The sequence below is a fragment of the Vicia villosa genome, unplaced genomic scaffold (genome assembly GCF_029867415.1).
Source record: "Vicia villosa cultivar HV-30 ecotype Madison, WI unplaced genomic scaffold, Vvil1.0 ctg.001256F_1_1, whole genome shotgun sequence".
Taxonomy (NCBI): Eukaryota; Viridiplantae; Streptophyta; class Magnoliopsida; order Fabales; family Fabaceae; genus Vicia; species Vicia villosa.
Window position 1 is genome coordinate 267162 of NW_026705551.1, and position 13802 is coordinate 280963.

General features: G+C 35.4%; 1 protein-coding gene across 1 annotated transcript; it reads right to left on the reverse strand.

The window, feature by feature from the left end:
- Positions 1 to 11642: 11642 nt before the first annotated feature.
- Positions 11643 to 13484, reverse strand: LOC131634197 (alkane hydroxylase MAH1-like). The gene has a single exon (XM_058904853.1). The coding sequence runs from the start codon at positions 13383 to 13385 to the stop codon at positions 11841 to 11843; it is 1545 nt and encodes a 514-aa protein (XP_058760836.1). The 5' UTR covers positions 13386 to 13484; the 3' UTR covers positions 11643 to 11840.
- Between the last annotated feature and the right edge of the window lie 318 nt (positions 13485 to 13802).

Genomic DNA, 13802 nt, shown 5'->3' on the forward strand with positions numbered 1-13802 from the left:
AACATAATCACTACTTCTAATTGATTACAATCAGAACTTCTTATAAAAGACTAATCCAATCTCATTTCAGAAGATACTCATACATAAGATCTTCTCATCTTCTCATTCTGGGCATAAATCCATACTGATATTCTTCAGAATGAACTTAAACCTATCTTCAGCAAGGGGTTTTGTAAAGATATCAGCCCATTGATGGTCTGTATCCACAAAGTTTAAAGATATAACACCCTTCTGAACATAGTCCCTTATGAAATGATGTTTAATCTCAATATGTTTAGCTTTTGAATGTAAGATAGGATTCTTAGATAAACATATAGCAGAAGTATTATCACAGAAGATAGGAATGTTATTCTCAAATATTTGATAATCTTCTAACTGACTTTTCATCCAGAGCATTTGTGTGCTACAACCAGCAGCAGCAACATATTCTGCTTCTGTTGTTGAAAGAGCAATGGTTGCTTGCTTCTTGCTGTACCAGGAGATTAGGTGACTTCCAAGAAATTGACAACTTCCAGAAGTACTCTTCCTTTCAATTCTATCTCCAGCATAGTCAGCATCACAGAATCCTACTAAGTTGTATTCTTCAGATATTCTGTAGACTAAACCAACATTAGTAGTACCTTTCAAATACCTTAGAATTCTCTTAACAGCAGTTAAGTGAGATTCTCTAGGATCTGATTGGAATCTAGCACACAAACAAACACTGAACAGAATGCCAGGTCTAGAAGCAGTTAAATATAGAAGAGATCCAATTATACCTCTGTACAACTTCTGATCTACCTTCTTACTTACCTCATCCTTACCTAGTATGCATGTTGGATGCATAGGAGTTTTGGCTTTTTTGCAGTCAGAAAGATTAAACTTCTTCAGAAGTTCTTTCACATACTTGGTTTGATGAACATACGTTCCTTCTGATGTTTGATTGATTTGAATCCCAAGGAAATACTTGAGTTCACCCATCATGCTCATCTCAAACTCAGCCTGCATAGACTCAGCAAACTCCTTTCCAAGTGTAGCATTAGATGTTCCAAAGCTAATATCATCAACATATATTTGACAAATTAAAATATCCTTTTTAAATGTTTTACAGAAGAGAGTAGTGTCCACTTTTCCTCTAGTGAAACCATTTTCCAGAAGGAAAGAACTCAAACGTTCATACCAAGCTCTAGGAGCTTGTTTCAATCCGTATAATGATTTCTTTAATTTAAAAACATGATTTGGAGACATGGAGTCTTCAAAACCAGGAGGTTGATGGACATAAACTTCTTCATCTATGTAACCATTTAAGAAGGCACTCTTAACATCCATCTGATAAAGAGTGATGTTGTGTTGAGTGGCAAAAGAAATTAATAGACGAATAGATTCTAACCTGGCCACTGGTGCAAAGGTTTCTGCATAGTCAATCCCTTCTTGCTGACTATAACCCTGAGCCACCAGTATGGCTTTGTTTCTTACCACTTCACCTTTCTCACTCAGCTTGTTTCTGAAAACCCATTTTGTTCCTATAATATTGAATCCTTTAGGTCTTGGAACAAGATCCCAAACATCATTCCTTGTAAACTGATTTAACTCTTCTTGCCTGGCAATTATCCAGTCTGTATCTTCTAGAGCTTGATCAACAGAAGTTGGCTCGATCAGAGAAACCAGACCTAATTGGCATTCAGCATTGTTCTTGAGGAATGCTCTTGTTCTGATAGGATCATCTTTCTTTCCAATAATGACATCTTCTGAGTGAGCAGATGTGAGTCTAGATGATCTTCTGATAGTTGGTTCTTCAGAACTTCTCAGATTTTCCAAGGATGCAGCAAATTGATCTTCTGATTCTTTGGTGCTTTGGTTTTCAGCTTCTTCAACTTTTCTTCTTGGTTCTTCAACTTTTGAGATATCAATATCAATATCTACAAAATTTTCAAACTGCTTTGGCTTTTCAAGACCAAGCTTATCATCAAACCTGATATTGATTGATTCTTCTACAACCAATGTTTCAGTATTGTATACTCTGTAGCCTTTAGAGCGTTCAGAATATCCAAGAAGGAAACACTGTTGTGCCTTAGAATCAAACTTACCAAGATGATCTTTAGTGTTCAGAATAAAACAAACACATCCAAAAGGATGAAAATATGAAATGTTGGGCTTTCTGTTCTTCCACAATTCATAAGGAGTCTTATTTAGAATAGGTCTTATAGAGATTCTATTCTGAATATAACATGCAGTGTTTATTGCTTCTGCCCAGAAGTGCTTAGCCATATTGGTTTCGTTGATCATGGTTCTGGCCATTTCTTGTAGAGTCCTATTCTTTCGTTCTACAACTCCATTTTGTTGTGGAGTTCTAGGACAAGAGAAATCATGGGCAATACCATTTTCTTTGAAGAACTCCTCAAATAATTTGTTCTCAAATTCACCACCATGATCACTTCTGACCTTTATGATTTTACACTCCTTCTCAGTTTGGGTCTGAGTGCAGAATTCAAAGAACACTGAATGAGACTCATCCTTGTGTTTCAAGAACTTTACCCATGTCCAGCGGCTATAATCATCAACGATGACTAATCCATATTTCTTCCCTTTGACAGATGCTGTTTTGACTGGGCCAAACAGATCAATGTGCAAAAGTTCTAACGGCCTTGAGGAAGAGACAACATTCTTAGACTTGAATGCAGGTTTGGAGAACTTGCCCTTCTGACATGCTTCACAAAGAGCATCTGATTTGAATTTCAGATTAGGGAGTCCTCTGACAAGATTTAGTTTGTTAATCTGAGAAATCTTTCTCAAACTAGCATGTCCTAATCTTCTGTGCCAAACCCATTGCTCTTCAGAAACAGACATAAGACAAGTCACCTTCTGATTCTTAAGATCCTGAAGATTTGTCTTATAAATGTTGTTCTTTCTCTTGCCTGTAAATAGGATTGAGCCATCCTTCTGACTTACAGCCTTGCAAGACTTTTGATTAAAGATTATGTCATAACCATTGTCACTTAATTGACTTATGGACAATAAGTTATGAGCTAATCCATCTACTAGAAGAACATTAGAAATAGAAGGAGAGTTACCAGACTTTATAGTTCCTGAGCCAATAATTTTGCCCTTCTGATCTCCTCCAAACTTCACTTCTCCAGCATATTTAGGCACCAGGTCTTGGAACATAGACCTTCTTCCTGTCATGTGTCGCGAGCATCCAGAGTCCAGGTACCATGACATGTTGTGCTTTTCCTTCTTTGCAGCCAAGGATATCTGCAATAGGAATAATCTTTTCCTTAGGTACCCATATCTTCTTGGGTCCTTTCTTGTTAGTTTTCCTCAAGTTCTGATTGAACTTGGGTTTAGCATTATATGAAATAGGAGGAACAGAATGATAGTTTATGTTCTGAGTTCCATGATATTTCTTAGGTTTTGTCACATGCTTCTTGGTGTGTGTTATGTGAAAGCTTTGAGCATGTGATGTATGCCTAATATCATGGGAGTGGCCAAATTTAAATTGGTTATACAGAGGCTTGTATGATATTTTCATATCATCCACAGATTCAAGCTTGTATGGGATTTCACCCTCATAACCAATGCCAGCTCTTTTGTTTCCTGACACAGCATATATCATAGAAGCAAGTTGACTTCTGCCAATACTTCTAGATAAAAACTTTCTGAAACTTAAGTCATATTCTTTCAGAATATTGTTCAGACTTGGAGTAAATTTTTCAGAGACAGAAGGAGATCCAGTATTTTTAGATAAATTTAAAACTTTTTCCTTCAGTTCAGAATTCTCCACTTCAAGCTTCTTAGTTTCAAATTCAAATAGCTTTTTCAGCTTCTTGTATTTGATACTAATCTGAGACTTGAGTTCCAGAAGTCCTGTTAGACTGGAAACTAACTCTTCTCTAGATAGTTCAGAAAATACCTCTTCAGAATCTGATTCTGATGTAGATTCTGATCCGTCATCCATTGTGGCCATTAGTGCCAGATTTGCCTGCTCATCTTCAGAGTCTGATTCTGATTCTGAATCATCCCATGTTGCCATAAGACCTTTCTTCTTATGAAATTTCTTCTTGGGATTTTCCTTCTGAAGTTTTGGGCACTCACTTTTGAAGTGTCCTGGCTCATTGCATTCATAGCACACGACCTTTTTCTTGTCATTTCTTCTGCCTCCAGAAGATTCTCCTCTTTCAGGCTTCTTTGAGCTTTTGAAGCTCCTGAACCTCCTTTGCTTGCTTTTCCAGAGTTGATTGACTCTTCTGGAAATCATGGACAATTCATCTTCTTCTTCTTCTTCTTCTTCTGATTCTTCAGAATCTTCTTCTTCAGCCTGAAAAGCGTTAGTGCATTTTTTAAAATTAGATTTTAATGCAATAGACTTACCTTTCTTCTGAGGTTCATTTGCGTCAAGTTCAATCTCATGACTCCTCAGGGCACTGATCAGCTCTTCCAAAGAAACTTCACTCAGATTCTTCGCAATCTTGAATGCAGTCACCATTGGCCCCCATCTTCTGGGCAAGCTTCTGATGATCTTCTTTACATGATCAGCCTTGGTGTAGCCTTTATCCAGAACTCTTAATCCAGCAGTCAGAGTTTGAAATCTTGAAAACATCTTCTCAATGTCTTCATCATCCTCCATCTTGAAGGCTTCGTACTTCTGGATTAGTGCAAGAGCTTTGGTCTCCTTGACTTGAGCATTTCCTTCATGAGTCATTTTCAAGGACTCATATATGTCATGAGCCGTTTCCCTGTTAGATATCTTCTCATACTCAGCATGAGAGATAGCATTCAGCAAAACAGTCCTGCATTTGTGATGATTTTTGAATTCTTTCTTTTGATCATCAGTCATTTCGCTTCTTGTGAGTCTTACACCAGTAGTTTTAACAGGATGTTTGTAACCATCCAACAGAAGATCCCATAGATCAGCATCCAGACCAAGAAAGTAACTTTCCAGTTTATCTTTCCAATATTCAAAGTTTTCACCATCGAATACTGGTGGTCTAGTGTAACCATTGTTACCATTACCATTGTATTGCTCAGTAGAGCCAGATGTAGATGGTGGAGGTATTTGCTCAGTACCAGCCATCTCAGCGTTTTTCTCTTCCTGAATCTTTTTCTAAACACGGTTAAGTGCTTGCACCTTAGAACCGGCGCTCTGATGCCAATTGAAGGATAGAAAACACTTAGAAAAGGGGGGTTTGAATAAGTGTAGTCTAAAAACTTGAACGATAAAAACAATTTGCACAGTTATTTTTATCCTGGTTCGTTGTTAACTAAACTACTCCAGTCCACCCCCACGGAGTGATTTACCTCACCTGAGGATTTAATCCACTAATCGCAACAGATTACAATGGTTTTCCACTTAGCCCACGACTAAGTCTTCTAGAGTATCCTGATCACAACCTGATCACTCTAGGAACAAATGCTTAGACACAAGCTAAGACTTTCTTAGAGTATCCTGACCACCACGTGATCACTCTAATTACAACCGCTTAGACACAAGCTAAGACTTCCTAGAGTATCCTGATCAACACTTGATCACTCTAGTTACTTACAAATTAATGTAATCAATTCTAAGAGTATTACAAATGCTTCTGAAAAGCTATAATCACAACAGTGATATTTCTCTTAACGTTTAAGCTTAATCTCACTAATATATTACAACAACAATGTAGTGAGCTTTGATGAAGATGAAGTTTCTGAGCTTTGATTTGAACAGCGTTTCAGCAAGTTAATATTCACAGAAATCGTCAAGAGTTGGTAACCTTGCTTCTCATCAGAACTTCATTTATATAGGCGTTTGAGAAGATGACCGTTGGGAGCATTTAATGCTTTGCGTATTCCGTACAGCATTGCATTTAATGTTTCACTGTTTTGTCAACTACCTCGAGCCTTGCTTTTGCTGTGACTACTGACATTGCCTTTAATAGCTTCTAACGTTCCTTTTGTCAGTCAGCGTAGCCTGCCATCTAGTACTTGATTTTGATTTGTTCTTTGTAAATACTACGTTGAAAATCATCAGAGTACAAACAGCTTGGTGCAGAGCATCTTCTGATCCTTTGATCTTGATATGCTTCTGAGCGTGATTCCATGACTTCAGTGCTTCTGCTTCTGAACTCAAGTTCTTCTGATGCTTCTATAGACCATGTTCTGATTCTGCTTGACCATCTTCTGATGTCTTGCCAGACCATGTGCTGAAGTTGCATACTGAACCTTCTGAGTCAAAGCTTCTTAGCGCTGATTTGTGCATACTCTTTATATATTTCCTGAAAAGGAAATTGCATAGGATTAGAGTACCACATTATCTTGAGCAAAATTCATATACATTGTTATCATCAAAACTAAGATTATTGATCAGAACAATTCTTGTTCTAACATGTTATTGTTCACAGATTCAATTCAACGAAATCGTCACAGATATGCAATTATAATTCACAACACCAAACAACAATTTCACAACAAGATTTCGACACAATATCACACAAAGCATATACATATAACAGAAAATTCAATCGACATATAGAGACTTTAAAATCCCCCAAACCCACATACAATCCATCATGTCCCTATTTATAGAGCAAGAACCCCACCCTTACCTCTGGATCGAAGGTTGCTCTAAATCGTCCCGACTGAAATTCCTCAAAATTCCTCTTCCTCAAGTTCACTGCTATGTTCTATCAATTTTCTTCTCTGCTAGCTTGCTCTTCTTCAAATTATGTTATTGAATGAGTGTTTCTAAACCATATACTTTAACCTCACTAAACTCAATTTGGGCTTCCACTCAAAACACACGTGCAACACTTATAGCCCAATAAATTTATTTTATTAAAAATTCCAATTTACTCGTTAACTCTTATTTTACGGTCTAGTTTTATTTATTCAGAAAATTCCCAAAATAATACCCGACACTCTAATAATATTTCTAATATTAAAAATATTAAAAATCTTGATTAATTATCGATCCTCTATCCCGAATTAATACCGACTAAATCGTCCTAAAACACAAAAATTTCACTAAACACTCCAAACGTCTAAATTAAGAGAATAATTGAATTTCTGGGCATTACAGTCCTTCCACTTGACGTACTCGATAATAGGATCTTGGGATAGTTCAAAAGCAAGCAACGCGTGGCGTGCGCTAGCTGAACTGGCTCGATGAGACTGTGCGGGGGTTGATTGCGAACCCTTTCTGCATGCCTTCAATGAGGACTTAACGGTGTGCCTTTAAAGGTCTTATCGCACCGTGAATCCCTGCCACAAAGCACAAATATAAACACACCAACAAAAACAGAGCCTCTTTTGAGGGCTTGGCCAGATGAATGCCTACCCTACTTCTCATGTTATCATATGGTGCGAGAAAGCGAATAAAAGGGGCAAGAGAATACAGAGTGGATAGCAAATCCGCAATAAGCTAGCAAGCGAAAGCAAAGAAGTCCGGAATACTTCACGTAAGCCAGCATCAAGCAAATTCAGAAAGCATCATCGTGAAAATAACTCACGAGCAACATGTGGTACACGTCGAGCATAACCATACGAGCAACCTGCAAGAGAACACATGGCAGATAACACAAGAATATACATCTCAATGAATGAGAGATCAGATGAATCACATCGGGAATAAGTTCGTGTCCTGCAAATAAAGTGGAACACGGCGCAAATCAAGTCGTAAGACAAGTGACTACGGAAGCGAATTCGTGTCCCACAAATAAAGTGGAACACGAAGCAATCGAATTGCAACCGAAGGCTATCGCAAAGTACCTTGCATATCTTAACAATCAAGTCAGTAATAACAAGGAAGCATGCACCCGCCATAGAAAATACTAGCAATTAAGTTCTAATTAAATCCTAAAACGAAATCTAACAAGAGCAAATTGTTTTTTTATGACCTTTTCATCTAAAAATTAGAACAAAATCTATGTAACAAAGCAATTAAATTCTAACAAGAAAAATATTACATGTTTTTATTCTCTTTTTATCATGCTATGAAACTAACAAAATAATATTTGATTTTTATATGTCATTTTCTTACCTAAAAGAAATAGGAAACAAACTAGTTAAAACAATTACATCTAATGTGAAAAATAAGTACACATGGGTTTAGAACTGAAATCTGGTGGTGCAGAGACGGGCAAAGGCGGTGAGGCCCAAGGGAATGTTTTTTGTATTTCTGGCCAAAAACGTGTGGTGTTGGTCGATGAATAAAATGGATAGAGAGAGATTGAAGTGTTATATTTTTTCTGATATTTTTCGTTACAGATTCTTGTGATTGTGGAGATAAGGGATTGATGATTGGAGAGATGAAGAGAGTTTTCTGAGATTGGATGAGAATGGCGAAGAATGAAGAAGATGATTTCAGAATGTGGAGAGCATTCAAGGTTGAGAGGATTGAAGAAGTTTGTTACATTTCGGTTTTTGTTACGTTCTCCTCCCCCAATTTCTGTTATCTCTATGATCTTTTTTTTGTTTTTCCTCTTTCATTTTTACACTCCCGTTTTGATGCAGGGCGTGTTTCTTTAAGTGCCGAGTTTCCGGTTCGGTTTTTTTGGATGAAGCAATTGGTTTGATGTTGATGAGTACATGGCTGCGGTTGAATGAATTGGGATATTAGCCTGATGCAGAGTCGGTGATTTTTGTTCAGCTTTGAATTGGATTTGTCTTGAATGTTTGTATTGCAAGTTCATGGATTGTAATGAATATGATATAGGATTTTTTTGTAATGGATATGTAATGGATTGGACCTTTTGTAATGTGTGAGTTGGATGTAGCTTCCTTTCCTAAGCATATTTGAATATTATCTTCCTTCTTCTCCAACATGCTTTGACTTTAATATTTGGATTTTGAGTTTGGAATAAAGCATATTTGAATGAAATTGATGATCTTGAGTGAACATGGAAATTGATGATCTAAGAATAACTCTTGTGTTACTTGAATACCAAGACAACCAATTGAAACCTCCGCATAAACCTTGCCAACTTTGATCGAATTGAAAACCTCAACTCGACATTATTCATGATAGGTAACAAGCCTTTAATTTGACCCAAAATAACCCACACGCCTCACCTCGTATCCTTGCGTAAAATTCTTGCAACTCAAATCCATCTTGCTTTGACAAACACCTAACATAATGCCTTCCTTATAAACCAAGACAACCAACTTTATGATCTTGAGTGAACATGGAAATTGATGATCTAAAAATAATAGAAACTCTTTAATTTTTCTTGATTTTTGAGAAACGAAATAAACGTCCTTCATAACTTATAGCACAGATGAACAGGGCAAATTTGGAGGTGCAACACCCCCTTTCCATCATTTTCACCCCTAGCTGTTTATTATTGATTTTGGGCCAAGCCTCATGAGCCCAATGGTTTCTTTATATGATACAACCCTCTTATACTTTTAGTTTATATTTTAGTTTCTTTATTGATTTTAGCTTTAATTTCCAATTCCTGTTTGTTTTGATCATAAAAAAATACAAAAATATGCTTTTAGTTTAGATTTTATCCTCGTATTAAAAAAATCTAAAAATATTATAATTAGCTTTTAATCCTTCTGTTTGATTTTATTTCGCACTTTAATCTTTTAATCAATTAATTAAATACTGATTTAATTAGTTGATCCTTGTTAACTAAAATCGATTAGTTTACTAATTGATTTTTCTTAGCTTTGGTTAATTAATTTAATCCATTTTTAATTAATTGATTAAATGGTTAACTTGCTGTTTTTCACTTATTTGTTACTTCTTTTTGTTCACTTTAACACACACACGCACCAAACTTTTGAGCCGAACTACGGCTGCTCTGAACGAGCACAATCTTGTATATATTTCTTTCTTTTCCCCGTGTTTCTTTTCTCTTATCTTTTCCGTGCGTTTCCCTTTAGCTTTTAGCTTTAGACTTTTAGATAACACCCTTAGATTTAGACTAACAAGAGCGGATCCCTTCGAGTACGATGGACGTGAGGAGTGCTAATCCCTTCTCCTTGCGTAACTGACACCCTTACCCTTTCTCTTGGTCGTAAGACCTTTGTTTGTTTTTCCCTATAGGTTTTACTCGATGTTTTCCTTTCCCATCTTTTGGGATAAATAAACAATCGACGGATAATTCATTAATTTCATTTGATAATTTCGATCCAGTTGTTTCACACGCTCTTGCAATGACAATAATATGTGTCTTGGTGGAACATGGCGTTTTGTAAAATCAACAATATGTTGCTGATCATCTGCATTTAGTCGACTTACGAAAGCATGACCTTCAAATCTATCAGGTAAGCCATGGTTGTGTACTCCACATTTTACATCGATCTTCCATCCAAAACCATCTTTCGACGGTGTTGACCTAATTTTGAAAGGACAACCACATCTCTTACTAGCATTTTGGGTTTCACTTTTTTTTTTGTATTTTCCATCTTTATCACAATCAAATATTAATTTGTCACTTCTTCCTCTCTTGTCTGTTTTGGTATCTGAACGAGTTATTATAACTGTCACTTTATTCCTGATTCCAGCCTCCGTAATCCAGCTTATCGTCTCTTCTCCTGTAACAAATTTTTGACCAGTTACAAAAGCATATGTTGTATCCACGCATGTCTGATTTAAATCGCATATCATCAAAGGAGGATCCACACCTGTGAATTAAAATTAAATAAACTTAATAATTAATAAAAAAGTTAAAAAAACCGAATCGGAATACCCAAAGATGGGTTATCCGGTTGGTAAAACGAAAGAACCGGAACACACACTAACGGGTTATCCGATTGCCAAAACGTGAACCGAATATCAGGCAGTTGGGTTATCCGATTTTGAATATTATATGGATCGGAATTCTGCATGCTTTGTTATCCGGTTGGCTTACGTATCATTTTCGAGTTACTCAGATATACCGTACAAACAATAAAAAAAATTAAAAAAAGTAAAAATAGAACAAAATTATAATTTTTTAAAAAAATTGTAAGAGTGTAGGAATAATTGTTGAGTTATCAGGTATAATTTTCAACAAATTTGCGGGTTCCTTCTTAACATTTGTAACCCGTCTAAAAGTTAGTTTCAAGATTGACTACACTTTTATCCATAATAAATTTTAGGTAAAAAAAGTTAACTAACGAGGACATAAATAATTGATTTGAAGTATATATTGAAACAGTTTTTAGGATTTTAGGATTTTAGTGTTTAGTATTTTAGGATTTTCGTGTTTAGTACTTTCTACTTATAAATTTTAATTTATAATAATTAACGATAATTTTTTTAAATTGAAATTTTGTATTAATATTTTAAATTTTATTTTAACAAAATAATTTATTTATTTATTTTGTTATGGCCTACGCTTATTTGTGAATTAACGCGGACCATACTCACACCCACGTATCATAATCTGAATCGATTAATAATCACAGACAGACCAACTCATATGTGATATGCATATTTATGCAAAGTAGGTTAAACAGGACGGACAAACCCCATACCTAGCTCTAATTATAGATTGTATAATATTATTTGTATATTTTAATTAATATTTTAAATTAAAATAATTTGTAATATGAGATAACTGAATTAGTAAGTGACAAATAGAAAATATTTAACATGTGAAACAAATGTTCAATAACAAGATACATAGTACATCACATCATAAATTCATAATTTCAAACTGTTAAGTGAAAAATTCAGAAAATCCATATGAAATCAATTGAAGAAGAAGATGAGTGATGCATAAGATTTTCTAAATAACAGAAACACTCAACATTAACAAACAAACAAACACAAACTGAATAACAGAAACTAGAAACTTAACCTAACTGAATAACAATTAGAAACACAGAAACATTAAACCATAACATAATTAATAAGTGCATGCAAATAGGTTGAGAGAAGCACTCAACATATATCAAATGATTCTTTTTGTGAGTTTGACCTTAAAGCCATGTTCCATGCGAAGAACAACAGAGACCCTTGGAGTTATAGAATGACCTTCCACAACATGTATCTGAAACTTCCATAACATAGCAGAAGCAACCATTTTCATCTGAACAAAGCTAATATCTTTTCCAACACAACTTCTTGGACCTGAATTGAATGCTATGAACTTGTAAGATGGTACATGTATAATCTGTCCTTTTTCCGATATCCATCTCTCTGGCTTAAATTCCATGCAATCATCTCCCCATATTTTTTTCATCCTTCCCATTGCATACAAAGAATATAATAACTTTGTATTTGGTCTAACATGGTCTCCACTTGGTAGTACATCAGAGTTGATTGAACATTTGTGGTCAATAGGTATACTAGGATAGAGCCTCAAGGTTTCACATATAGTTCCATGAAGGTACACAAGCTTATCAAGTTTTTCAAAACTTAAGTTAGTGATGAAATCCTCCTCTTGGTTTTCACAATTATCTTTGATCTCTTGAATGATTTTCGCTTCCACATTGGGATGAGTTGAAACAAGCCAAAACAACCAACTCAAACCAGCACTGAGTGTTCCATTTCCTGCACCCAAGAGATTGAGTGTAGTGTCTCTAATATGCTTCTCATTCTTAAGCATCTCCTCCTTTTCCAAGCCTTCCCTTATTATTAGCCCCTTTAGCAAGCATGAATGACTTTCATTCACATCTTCACCGCTTCTCAATCTTCTTCTGTCCTCATCACTTATGGAATTGGCTATACATTTGGACAGGAATTCATGAAGATTTTTTTGAGCTACCTTGTTCTTCTTCTCTTGACCAATTTGTAGCCATCTTTGAAGCTTCCAAATACATTTTGGAAGACAGTGCCTATACAATAATGTATCCTCAATCACAGAAATAGCTTTTACATAAGCTATCTCTGATAACTCATTGAAATTGCAAGGAAGGCAATTAGGATCAAATCCAAATGACAAAGTGCAAGTAATATCGAAGGCGAACATTTCAAGAATATCTTGTAAATCAAGTATCTGTTCACCTTTAGATGCTTGATCAAGAAGTGGTAATAGACAGTTCTCTAACTTCTTTTGAATGATTTGATGAAGAGATATCATAAAACTTTTCTTTTTGAGTAATGAAAGAAGTAGCGCCCTCTCTTGCTTCCATTCATCGAAATCCAAATTGAAAATACCATCACCAAGAACATCAAAAATATCATGAAAATCAGTACCTTTTCCATAGTTGCTGAATTTCTTGCTAGTGATGTGGTGCACATTCATAGGGTCAGTGGTGATGATAATATTGGCCATGTTTGTGAACCAAGGTCCTTTAAAATGAAAAGTGCTTCCATAATGTTTTGAACCTTTGGTCATAAAATCATGAATATTGGATTGATTACGCAAAACTAATGGTAGCATGCCAATGATTGGCCAATTGAGTATAAGAACATTTTTGTTGCGTCTCCATATATTGTAGAATATGATGAAGAGAATGGCTACAGATAATGAAATATACTCAAACAAACTCATTGTACTTAGACTATAGGGAATGTATTCAAATTGTATCTGTGAATGATATCTTAAAAATGAAGATAAATATAAGACATATAACAGTCACACTTTCAACAACGACCTTTCAACCTTTTGATTTTTGAGTGCTTTTGTACTGTTTTCAGTTTGGCATAATATGTGCTAACTTAAGTGTGGATATCTAGTGTTAGGTGCATGAGATTTAAGTGGGTGGTTGAAAGTAACAATCAGTTATTAAGTTGTAATTTGGATATTTAACTTAAAATATAGAGTATATTAATGTTAAGATTCCTTTAAGTTTGGATAAATTATCTATTATGGTATAAAGGCTAAAGAGATTGGTGATATCCAGTAATGATGGTTCAACCGATGATGGAAATTTTACTTAACCGTCTCAAATGTAACATTGTGACAACA